Source organism: Salmo salar, chromosome ssa11 (genome assembly GCF_905237065.1).
Source record: "Salmo salar chromosome ssa11, Ssal_v3.1, whole genome shotgun sequence".
NCBI classification, from domain to species: Eukaryota; Metazoa; Chordata; class Actinopteri; order Salmoniformes; family Salmonidae; genus Salmo; species Salmo salar.
The window spans coordinates 16,395,121-16,407,500 of NC_059452.1; the positions used below are offsets into that span (position 1 = coordinate 16,395,121).

Genomic DNA, 12,380 nt, shown 5'->3' on the forward strand with positions numbered 1-12,380 from the left:
AACTTTCTGGCGCAGATCAAAAGTCTACCACAGAAAAGTTGAATTGGTGCACCGGTAATAACAACAAAAAACATTCCACTCCATTACATACAATATTGTTACTAGAGGGTAATTACAGTGTTACTACACACACACGATAGTATGAAGTGGAACCAGTCAAATATTTCCAGATACTGAGATGTATTGAGTGAAATAATCACTGAACTTTTAACGTAAAATTGGGTGAATAACATTTTGATTGGCATTGTAATCCACAACAAAGACAGGTTTTACTAACATGACTACCTCTGCATCGTAAGCTTCCTGACTACTCGTCTAACGTTTGACAGTAATCTGGTTAAAGTCAAAGGGAAGATATCTGAACCACATCCAGGCAACCACAGAAACCCTGAACCTGAAGGCCACCACAATAAAGAGCCCAGTAGACATCAGAGGCCAGACATACAGTAAAAGTGAAAGTCTCCCTGTCTCATTCAAGCAACTTTCCTCTGTCACTGAACTGTCCTTTATACCACCTTCGGGACTAGGATTGGTCCTCTGACACTACCAAAAATGAATAGACGCACTTAGCCAGCCATACAAACCAACATCTTCACTGGACAAAGATATGCAGCTCAAATTCAGCCTGGGGCCTATTTAAATAATATGCATCCTAATTTAGCTGTGTATCTCCAGGGGGGATCACGATGCACTCACATACAAATAGAGTAGGCACTAGGCTTGGGTGATATGCTGTTTATACCATATACCGGGGTATTTTGAAATACCGACGGTATGATTTTCAATGCCGTTGCGGGGGTTGCGTCCTATGCCACTGCTTATAACTATAAGAAATCTAAGATGTGTCAAATAAATCATATCTGGCTCAAGGATCCAGCTATACTGGTTTGCTGACCTGCTAGCTAAGTGGCTAGATGTCAAGATCATGCTTCTTGGTTACAGCAGAGACATTCATACCTCTTCTGGATCAAGATCCCTGTTGCGTAAATTGTTTTGTGCGGTAAAAAATGTACGGTATGACGGGACTGAAACTCCGGATAACTCCCAACCCTAGGAGGCACAGTCAGACACACACTACACTCATCATGCTTATAAATATGCCATTTCCACCCCACTGGGCTGTCAGAAACACAGCAATCACACCTCAAGGACCAAGGGATTGAGATACGGGCACAATAAATAAAAGAAGACGGCTTGGATTACATGCGGATTTTTGACAGACCAAGTTCAAATAATGCTAATGACTTTAGCCAAGTGCATAGTCATTGATGCAACAAACTTAACATAATTACTCCATTTACAGAATAGCTCATTAAGGACAAAGAAATGCAATAATCTTTATTAAGCAGGACTTGTTCACAAGCATCCTCCAGGGGTTGAGGTAGGGTGCTGAGGTAGCTGCAGACAGGGGCTGAGGTAGGGTGCTGAGGTAGTTGCAGACAGGGGCTGAGGTAGGGTGCTGAGGTAGCTGCAGACAGGGGCTGAGGTAGGGTGCTGAGGTAGCTGCAGACAGGGGCTGAGGTAGGGTGCTGCAGACTAGGACTGAGTCAGTGGCATGTAATAGGGATGGATTGGGTGGATATAGGCCCTGTTCCAATTTAGATATCGTTCCTTTCTCAACTCCTGGGAAAAAACAGATCTATATACATGATTGGATGGGTAACTAAGGTTACCTACCAACCTACTTCTTTCACCAATCACAACCAGTTAATATATGTGATTACATAAAGGAAGGTGGAAATGAAGGGGAGGGAGGCATTGAACAGGGCTAATGATGAAGGACTCAGAGGGGCAGAGGTCAGTCGAGTTTCAGACAGAGGCAGGAAGAGTGAGAAGGAGTCAAATTGAAGCAGGGGTCAGTGGGCTGATTAACACTGAGCATTAAATCATTGACCATGGATGAGATAGGATGACTAGGGGGAGTCAGGATTAGAAAGTAAAAGGAGAATGGGAGACAACGCTGGGAACCATAGAGAGGAGGCCTCTTTTGAGTGAAGTAGTGATGAGGGTTCAGTGAAACCCCAATAATTTGGTCGGTGTGCTAGCAGGAGTACTGGGTTAGAGGGAGAGAGAGCGCTTGTCTAAACACACACACTCACAGCATTCATTTGTTCCTGATGAGTTCAGCAGAGTTGACATATTTTCATTTGATCTTTCGAATGGAAAAAAACAAGCTCTTTGTTTGTGGATCTGATGTAGCGACATCCCATGCACCCAAACTATCCCCCGTCAATTCATCCCTGCCCCACTCTCACCCCCTACTCCCACCCAGCAACCTCCATTCGCCAGCTCCTGTTCCCACAATACCCTCCCAACCAACCCACCACCCATAACATTCCTCTTTCTCTCTCCAAACATGCCACACTCACACGAAAGCTCCCACCAGTCCAGCGAAGGCGCTACAGTGCTCCACTGTGGGAACACACCCCGGGGTGTATGAAGGCTGAGGGAGATGCTCACACACACTGCTGTGGGCCTTGTGATGAGCACATGCCACTGTTGCCTGCTCCAAACACACACACACACACACACACACACACGCAACCCCTCAAGGTAATGTACTGTAGTTTGTATCTCCATCTTAAACCACATTGAGACAACATTATGGATAGAATGGGCAGAAAATGCATTATCATGAAACACAGTTTGTGCTCTCAAGCATTGAAAATGCATTAGTCCAAATTACATTATCAACAACTTATTTTCCGATCCTTCAAGCCATACTTGAAGTCTCACGTGTACATATTCAGGTAGAACAGGGATGCTCCTCCATGCATCTTGGTTAACAGGAAAGCATTGTCAGCCCTGATACCACTATTCCTCCACGTTTTTCAAAGCAACGATCCAATATGTTTGCCTTTCCTCTAAAGTGAGCTACGTCAAATAGGCTAAAGCAGAACAAAATCCCATCGGCCCATTTCATGTTTCTACTCCCGTGCTCCTGCACTTTTCTTTGTCATGTAAATGCTGTGGCTGGTCTCTCTCGCTCAGTGTCTGCCCCGCTCCCTCGCCGCCTATCGGTGGCTCCCTGGCTCTCAGATCACAGCTTCCCTTCTCTAACTGAAGGCCACCGCAATGCCTGAAAGGCAGCGACCAAGTGCATCCTCTCCCAAGCCTCCAAAACACAAAGCACATGTTCGTTATGACGATTCCAAAAATATAATAAGCCTTCATTTGTTTCGAGGCAAGAGCACAAACATAAATTAAATTATGTGACAATAGATAAGAAACGTTAGTTTTAGGCATTTTTGAAAATCCAGATCGTGTGTAAGGTATGAGAGCAGCTTATAAATAATTGTTAATAGTGTTATTTTGGCATACACCTCACTAGACGCAAACAACTGCCGTACCAATATGGGGTATTGCATTCGATTTATAGATAGTGACATCTGAAAAACGATTTTGTCCCACCGGCAACGCTTTTTAATTGTGAAAATGTAGATTTGTGCAGAAAACCCACAGGCCACATGTTTAACGCTCAGTATTTAAACCTCTTGAAACGGAACCCACATTCCTCAAACTCAACTCCACAGCACGTCTTCAAAAAACGCATGACTCCACTGTAACATTAAATACGCTATGGGCAGATAATGGTTACATAGTTGCAGATGTGCAACTAACTTTGTAACCGTCAGTCCAGCATTTGGGTATAAAGAGAAAACCGACAGCGTGTGCTGGAAGACGAATAGGTTATTGAAAAAAAGTAAGCATGTTACAGCCTTTAATAGATACAAACACTGCAACGAGCAAGGTGCAGAATGTGTTCACTAACCAATCTCTTCTAATCGCACCTGCATGTTCTGAACGATAACTATTATAGAATACATTACTAACTTGAAAAGGCATGCGCAAGTCAATAACATTGCTATTAAGCTAAGCGATTTACCTTGAACGGATGGTCCACAGAAGCCCAACAAAAGTAGATAGAAAACCCAGATAGGCTCCACCGCCATGTAAAGCATTGATTTCCAGCAGAGGGGTAAAGCAGCGTGCGGGTCTCTACAGCCAGCTATACCGCTAGCAACATGTGTATATATAATAGAATCCGCAATAATCCCCTCTCTGAAGTAGGCTATTAGTTGGCTATTGGTTCATGTATATCGCTTTGGCATAGTCCCCTGCTTTCACTCAGAACAGGGTCGCATTTAGTCGGGAAAAAGCCGTCGTGTCTCTCCGCGCTTCATCGCCATGTTGTGAGCGAATGCAAGTGTGTGTTGGCTGCTCCACAAGACGCACGCACGCACGGACGGACGTATGCACATTTACACACACACTCTCCCTCAAACACACTGGCAAGTCCCGCTTTAGGTGTCTGTTGGAGCCACCTGAAACGCTGCCAATAATTTCACACACCCCCTTTCTTCTTTGTTGAGCTCTACGCTTGTGAATAGACTGCTGTGCGCCGCAGCCGTGCCAATATAGCCGGGAAGAAACCTAGAATCAATCTCGCTGTATTAGGCTCCCGAGTGGCGCAGCGGTCGAAGGCACTGCATCTCAGTGCAAGAGGCGTCACTACATTCCCTGGTTCGAATCCAGGTGGTATCACATCCAGTCGTGATTGGGAGTCCCATAGGGCGGAGCGCAATTGGCCCAGCGTAATACACGTTTGATCAGGGTAGGCCGTCACTGTAAATAATAATATATTCTTAACTGACTTTCCTAGTTAAATAAAGGTAAAAAATAATACAAATACAATTCTGCAGTTTCATATGGAGACACAGCTTGGTGAACTGATGTTTAAAACAGAAGTGGTGTCCAGTGGCGATTTTAGCATGTAAATCTTGGTGGGGCAAACAAAAAAATTATAATTGGGAATGCATGCCAGCAAAGCCACTACACAACACAACACTAAACAATACATTAATTGCACTATAACAGTGACAAACAGTGTCCACAAACTGTTAGGGTCCTACATAAAGCTGTCCCAGGAGCAGTCCTAACATCTTACCACTTCTACACCTGGCTATCAGCGGAGCCTTGTCTGGCAGCAAAACAGTTCATTCAGCCTCATTTACTGCCTTTTAAAAAAACATAGCTGATATGGCTGACTTGCTTAAACAAATGTGGTTTCCACTGACAATTGAGATGTACAAACCATGGCATAAGGGGACGACATGCGGATAAGAAGCAATCCGTAATTTTGGTTAAGACATTAATGTGATGGACATAGTCAATATATCTATTTGTTCAGCACTTTTGAAATGTACAGCGACAGAATTCAGAACATGGGCCGTTTTTACAGTGTTCTCCCAGTACACCAAGTCAGAACAGTAGGATAAATAAAGGCTGCATATAAGCAGACAATGAAAGCTCTTACAATATTCAATGATTACATTTCTCTAAAACAGGTTATAGGCTACATGTGCACCACCAAGTCAGAACATTAGGCGAAATTAAGAGGGGAAAATAGACCAAATTATTAGGGTGAGGCACATGGGCTAGTAACAGCTTACTATACAACATACCCTTAGTATTACCTTCTTAGCTAAGGGATACATATTTCCCTGGCATATTACATCACTTATGCAGCAGCATACAATACATTTCTGGACTCACCGTGTTGTGCTGTGCTCACTTGAACAGGAAGGTGGCGCTGCGGGCCTTCATGGGCAAATTTTGTCTGGCATTCTCTGGATTTATAGTGCTTTCAAGACAACTGGGCACTCTGAAAAAAAAAAAAATGCAAAAGTTATTTTCCCAGTCGGAGCTCGTTTGTTCCCGAGTTCCCAGTTGATTGAACTCACTGAAGTCAGATTTCCCAGTTCCGAGTTAACAGTTGTTTTGAGCGTGGCAGAAATCATGCTGGATTGACAGCTTGGCCAACGATGAATGTTTATCATTTTAATGTGGAAAAGAGACCCTTAAACCCAGAATTGGGACCACATACCCACTCCACTGAATAGCAGGCTAGTGATTGCTTTGCAATGCTTGCAGTTAGCCATTGATTCCTTCCAAACCACTCATTGTTGAATTTGCAATAGCCAACTTGTTGTGTAATATTTATGTCCAATGGCCGATGAGCACGATACGTTTTATCTATAATGTATCTTCATATGACAAAGATTAAAAGGGTTTGCCAGTAGATTGCCGACTTGATTCATGATGATGACTGCTAGCTAAGATTTTGAAAGTATGATGTTGACATGATCAGTCCAATCAAAGCTACTGTAGATATAATGTGATTTGACATCATATTTATCTGTGGCCAATGACCTTGAGCCTTCTTGGACGGACACTTCTAATGTAACTCTATGGCAGCACCCACCCTTAGATTTGGCAGTGACGTAGTGTCCCTATGAATGACAGAACACTGAGCCAATCACGGCACAACTAGAGAACATTACCAACCCCTACACTCCGTATTTTCCACTGGCTGCCCCACCACCACAGAAAGCATTGAGCTAGGCTGCCCCACCTGCCCTGAATGACGGGTCGCCACTTGTGGTGTCCAAGGTTGGGTGCACCTGCCATGTGTTCAAGATGCACATGTGGCAGTCATACAACCTACAGCAAAACAAGCTTTCTGACAGATAACTATTCATATCACAATTATGATAGCCAACATAATACATGCTCCCTAGTTGCTATATGGTTTAACCAGTACCCTTAAATCAGTTGAATTGGCAGGTCATTTTTATCTCAACTCTCAGGGCAGGCAGCCCCACCCTCTCCCCTATCTAGAGGGCTGAGAAAGAGAGAGGGAGAGAAGAGAGAGGGTAAAGATGAGGACCAGGTGTTGAACATGTGCTCCTTCACTAGTGAACGCGCTCTGACTGCATCCCAACCACCCATCTAGTCGCTGCCTGCCCTGCCCTGCCTTGCCTTGCCCTGCCCTGCCCTGCCCTGCCCTGCCCTGCCCTGCCCTGCCCTGCCCTGCCCTGCCCTGCCCTGCCCTGCCCTGCCCTGCCCTGCCCTGCCCTGCCCTGCCCTGCCTTGCCTTGCCCTGCCCTGCCCTTCCTTGCCTTGCCCTGCCCTGCCTTGCCCTGCCCTGCCCTGCCCCGCCCCGCCCCGCCCCGCCCCGCCTTGCCTTGCCTTGCCCTGCCCTGCCCTGCCCCACCCCGCCCCGCCCCGCCCTGCCCTGCCCTGCCCTGCACCATGTGTTAAGGGACCCACCATTGGTTTTCACATGCAAACACACAGCAGGAGCCAGCTGGACCCCAGCCCTCTGAGAGAGAGAGGTAACAATAACATGCTGTGGCATACCCAGAAGCCCCATGGCCCATTTCCGCTCTGCAGCCAGGGGAATAGTATAGCCTACAGGAGGAGATGGGTTGGGGAAATGTGGCTGAGGGATTAGCGTCTACGCAGACACTTTGCATTGCAGCCCCTTGTTTCCAGGGATCGGACGGGTTGATCTGAGTCCATCCTGTTATTGTGGTGAATAGGTGAGAAGAACTCCCATCTCCTGTTCAATGCCTCGCCAATGTACAATGCACTCTGTCTATGCCTGGTGTTCAAATGCATCCTGTGTGATTGGATTATGGCCACATTCAGAGAGATTGGTGTTTTGGGCCAGGTGGGATGAATTTCAATACCATGTGCGGACACAGATCCTATGATTGTGTTGTTATTTGGATAATTTGCTCTTGGATTAGAAAAGTTCCTTTTGAGTGTAGTACCAGATGTGGTTGGGACTTGAGTGCTTGTGGTCTGACAACGCTTTCTTTCCTTTCACCAGCCGTCATAAAATACTGAGTGCATTGGTTACTTGAATACAGGAACAGCTGTCAGTAAGAGGTAGTACAGTATATAGTATGACCCCTGCAATTTAAACTCTCCATCAACATGCAAAGTGTAGTAGGCTGCATTCTGAAGGTGATTACTTACCCAAGAGGAATCTGTTCCTACTTTAACCAAAACATAAATGAATGAAGCCTTTATAAAGCTATATGTTGCTTATGAAGACTTTAGAAATGCCTTTTAAAGTTGTTTGTTAAAAGTGTGATCTCAAACAGTACTGAGAAAGAAAAAGAGGCAGAGAGGACAATTTCTATGTGTGTGACATGTGACATGTAACATGACAGGAGCAGAGGGTGCAATGTTGTAGTTTCAAAGCAAGTTTGCTGCAATTCTACACAGTTTGCCATTGGGCGGAGAGTTGATTTTGCAATTTTATAACAAGTTTCATGCAATTCTATTCATTTCACGATGGGGCAGGGAAGAAAAATGAGCAGTTTTACAGCTAATTTCCTGCAATTCTACACATTTTGCCATAGGGTGAAGAGAAATGTTTGCAGTTTTTAATATGATATCTGAGTGAGAGTGACTAACAAGATCAATGGGGGCACACAGGTCGGTAAATCGACCACAATTACTACAAGTTTAGATAGCTGGCTAGACTAATTTACCAATCTAAAAAATGTTAGCTGACATGGCTGACTGTCAGTAACTGACATAAAAAGTGAAAAACTGCTGATGAGCAATTTTTGGTGGAAATTGCTCCTTATGCATTTTACTATTCCAGTAAGTTAAGACCACGACCAAGTTCATAAATTATTTTTGTAAATTATTATTTGTAAATTATTGTTGATCCGCAGGGCCTACAAAAGGGGGGCCGCAGACCGCCAGTTGCCCATCCCTACACTACATGAATGTTAGCTTGCTCATGATAGAAAAAAAGTTGCAGTGCTCCAGACGTGCATATTTACAAAGTAATGAGACGTGATTTGTCCTACTAGTCCCACAGAGCTAGTTAACAGCAGAAGAGACGTGATTTGTCCTACTAGTCCCACAGAGCTAGTTAACAGCAGAAGAGACGTGATTTGTCCTACTAGTCCCACAGAGCTAGTTAACAGCAGAAGAGACGTGATTTGTCCTACTAGTCCCACAGAGCTAGTTAACAGCAGAAGAGACGTGATTTGTCCTACTAGTGCCACAGAGCTAGTTAACAGCAGAAGAGACGTGATTTGTCCTACTAGTCCCACAGAGCTAGTTAACAGCAGAAGAGACGTGATTTGTCCTACTAGTCCCACAGAGCTAGTTAACAGCAGAAGAGACGTGATTTGTCCTACTAGTCCCACAGAGCTAGTTAACAGCAGAAGAGACGTGATTTGTCCTACTAGTCCCACAGAGCTAGTTAAAAGCAGAAGAGACGTGATTTGTCCTACTAGTCCCACAGAGCTAGTTAACAGCAGAAGAGACGTGATTTGTCCTACTAGTGCCACAGAGCTAGTTAACAGCAGAAGAGACGTGATTTGTCCTACTAGTCCCACAGAGCTAGTTAACAGCAGAAGAGACGTGATCCTGAGCAACTCTGCTCTGATCTTAATTCACTCTATCGCCACCAAACCACAAACTGACAGAACCTGCCAGAACAACAACAAGAGTACCCCATCTGTGATTTGTTAACACTACAGAAACAAGCCTCGCAATAGACCGTGTTCAGATGGAACACATTTTGAGATCTGTGGCGCTGTGATTCTACACCGGTCTCACTCATTACCACATCAAAGGTTATTTTTGTCACAGGATAACTCAATACAGATATAGGATCTTAATTTGAGCCAGTTTGCTACAGCAAGAAAATAATCCTGCAACAACAGGATATGTAAATTATTATGTAGATTATAATCAATGGACATTTTGTAGGAGTTTTTTGTAAGGGAAAATCAAGTCTGAAATTTCAAAGTGGAAATTACAAACTTCAGATGCCTTTTAAAAACTAAAATACACAACATGTTTTAAATTGCTGGAAAGTCCTCTTTCAACAGGGTGATCAAATTAAGATTCTACATCTGCTCCAGGAACTATGGGTTGCTATTTTAACTCCTTTCTCTTCATGACGAAAACAAGTCAGTTAGAGCGAGCCAAGAGAGATAAAGATAGGGCAAGCTTATTGCAGACAAATTATTTACACACGTTGAGGTTCCACTTAATGAGGCCAATTAGGATAGTAAAGTTGTCAGGCTTCAGTGAACAGGGAAAGTAGTTTTTCTTTTGGCAATGAACCCAACGTTTGTGTTTTTCCTGTGTGTGAACAAATCAGATTTTTCCTTCTTCTCCTAGGGCCTTTTAAAACGTAATTGGTTGTGTGTGGGACTTTACATCTTGGACAATGAATGGCAGTAGTAGACAGGATTACTACCCTCAGAGGAGAGGCTGAGGCAGAGCGATTGTAAAACCAAATAGGCCCAAACCCTGTCCTGTCTCGCTGTACACTTTTAATGGTTGTCAAAAAGGCCTTGCAAATTAGTTGCGATAAGTATGCATTTTCCTCTCTTGCCTCCCCCCTCCCCATCCCACCCACCTGTACGGTCCCATATCTCTCCTGGCCTCTGTCTCTGGCTGTGGTTCCTGCCTTGACCTTTGTGCTCTGTAGAGGTCACAGTGTTCTTGAAGTGCCGAGGTGTTTGCATTTTGGTCGTGCTGACTGCAGTAGCCTCCACAGTGGCTGAGTTTCATCCCCCCCAAGGTCCATCTGTCTGACAGGCAGCAGCAGGGCTGCTCTACAGTAAGGAGAGAAGAGGACACTGACAGAACACTGCCCTCTGGTGGAAAAGCTGAGGGGATGTTACATCAGACAAACATACCATGAGTTATGTCAACAAAGAACATGCTACAGGGGACAAGAAAAGACAAAAGACCAAAATAAGTATCTTATGTACTTCTTTTTCATTTACATATCAGATGATGCAATTTGTGCAATTCAAACAACAAAAGTGGTTTGGGTGAAATGAATAGCTTTTTACTACGTCTTTTTCTTCTCAGAGCAGCCATTCAACCAACACTAGTGGAATCATTTGGGGAGCAAACTGTGCTCTATGCAGAAGTTCATGGTCCATGTTTGCATATGTAAATTAGGTGAGTGTGTGTGATTGGCCGGCTTGGTGTTATCCCACCCCCTTCCGCTGGAGGGGTGCCGAGTGCATGCTTGGCGAGGAGGAAGGGGTCTCCATAGAAACCAAGACTTAGGGTGACTGGGCAAATGGTTTACTTTAGTAGTACAATACCACCAGGGTGCACTGGCAGCATGCCCAACCCTGGAGCACTGAGGGGGGACAGGGTGGGAGGAGGACATTCATATTCAGAGTTTAACAAGGCAAACATGTACTTACCTCACACACAGAGACACTCACACATGCACGCACGCGCGCACGCACGCACACACACTACTATTCAATGAGGGACCTGTGTGTGTGTGTTCATGATGTAATGCCTCCCTCTTTTCATTATTCTGAGCACATCCTGGGTTATGATCTCATGGGCAAAGGCACAAAAGCCCAGCCTTCTGCCCACTCCTACCAATCTGCCTACAGAGGGAGAGGTGAGGGGTGAAGAGAGGGAGGGAGCAGAAAAGGGAGGAGAGAAAACATGAACTCTGTCCTCTCTTCTTTTCTGGGCCGTGGAACATCCTTTTTTTTTTTACCTAATTAGCTTAAAAGTAGATTTTAAATCTCAGTAAAAGGCTGTGTGGCTCGGTCCTGCTCTGGGAAGGAAAGCTCAGTCCTGCTCTACTAACATGTCGTCATCTCAAGTGCCCCATCAATGGGGGCCTTGTTAGCTGTGGGAGAGAGAACCCCCACCACCAGCCAACTCTTATCTGTGTTTTGGCTGTCTATTGAAGGTGCATGTTATTAGAGATGGTTTTAATAAGCACTGTTGAGACTGGGCCTGCCGCTGGTGAATAGTCATGGAGTACAGAGGGTCAGATAGGAACAGGAGTAAGGACGGAGGAGAGGGGGGGATAGAGGGAAAGAGGAGGCGATATAAGTGGAAAGAGTTGCAGGAGTCTTGAGAAGGGATGTCACGGTTGTCGTTGGGAAAGGAGGACCAAAATGCAGCAGAAATAAGTGTACTCATCCTCTTTATTAAATAAAGAAGGAAAACTGAAACCACGTACACTGAAACACTACGACAAAATAACAGTCTGGCAAGGCACACGGCTAAACACAGAACAATCTCCCACAAACTCTACACCAAACAATTACCCATATATAGGACTCTCAATCAGAGGCAACGAGGAAGCACCTGCCTCCAATTGAGAGTCCCAACCCCCCCATTAACCTAACATAGAAATACACTCACTCGACTAAACATAGAAATACCTAAACATAGAACATAAACCAAAACCCGGAAATAATAAATCAAACGCCCTTCAACAAACACACCACCCCGAACCACATAAAACAAATACCCTCTGCCACATCCTAACCAAACTACAATAACAATTAACCCTTATACTGGCCAGGACGTGACAAGGGAAGCAGGGAGCTCCTGAAAGCCTGTTCAGAACGTTTCAAAGACATTCACATTTCCATCTGCGAGTCTCTGATGGAGATTATGTGTAGCATGAAATATGTTCACGGCCTGTTTATCCTCAACGCGCCAAAGCGTATCCATCCACTGCGTTAGTTGGTGTTGAACAGATACTGTCAGTGTGA

At 44.7% G+C, this 12,380-nt stretch overlaps 1 protein-coding gene across 3 annotated transcripts in view; it reads right to left on the reverse strand.

Moving 5' to 3' along the window:
• LOC106562145 (immunoglobulin superfamily DCC subclass member 4) overlaps positions 1 to 4,395 on the reverse strand; it is a 63,839-nt gene extending 59,444 nt beyond the window's left edge. For all 3 annotated transcript variants that reach the window (XM_045689095.1, XM_045689094.1, XM_045689093.1), the window contains exon 1: positions 3,887 to 4,395. In XM_045689095.1, coding sequence (XP_045545051.1) covers positions 3,887 to 3,962 — 76 coding nt within the window. In that variant the 5' untranslated portion in view covers positions 3,963 to 4,395. The remainder of the gene's footprint in view (positions 1 to 3,886) is intronic.
• Positions 4,396 to 12,380: the final 7,985 nt, after the last annotated feature.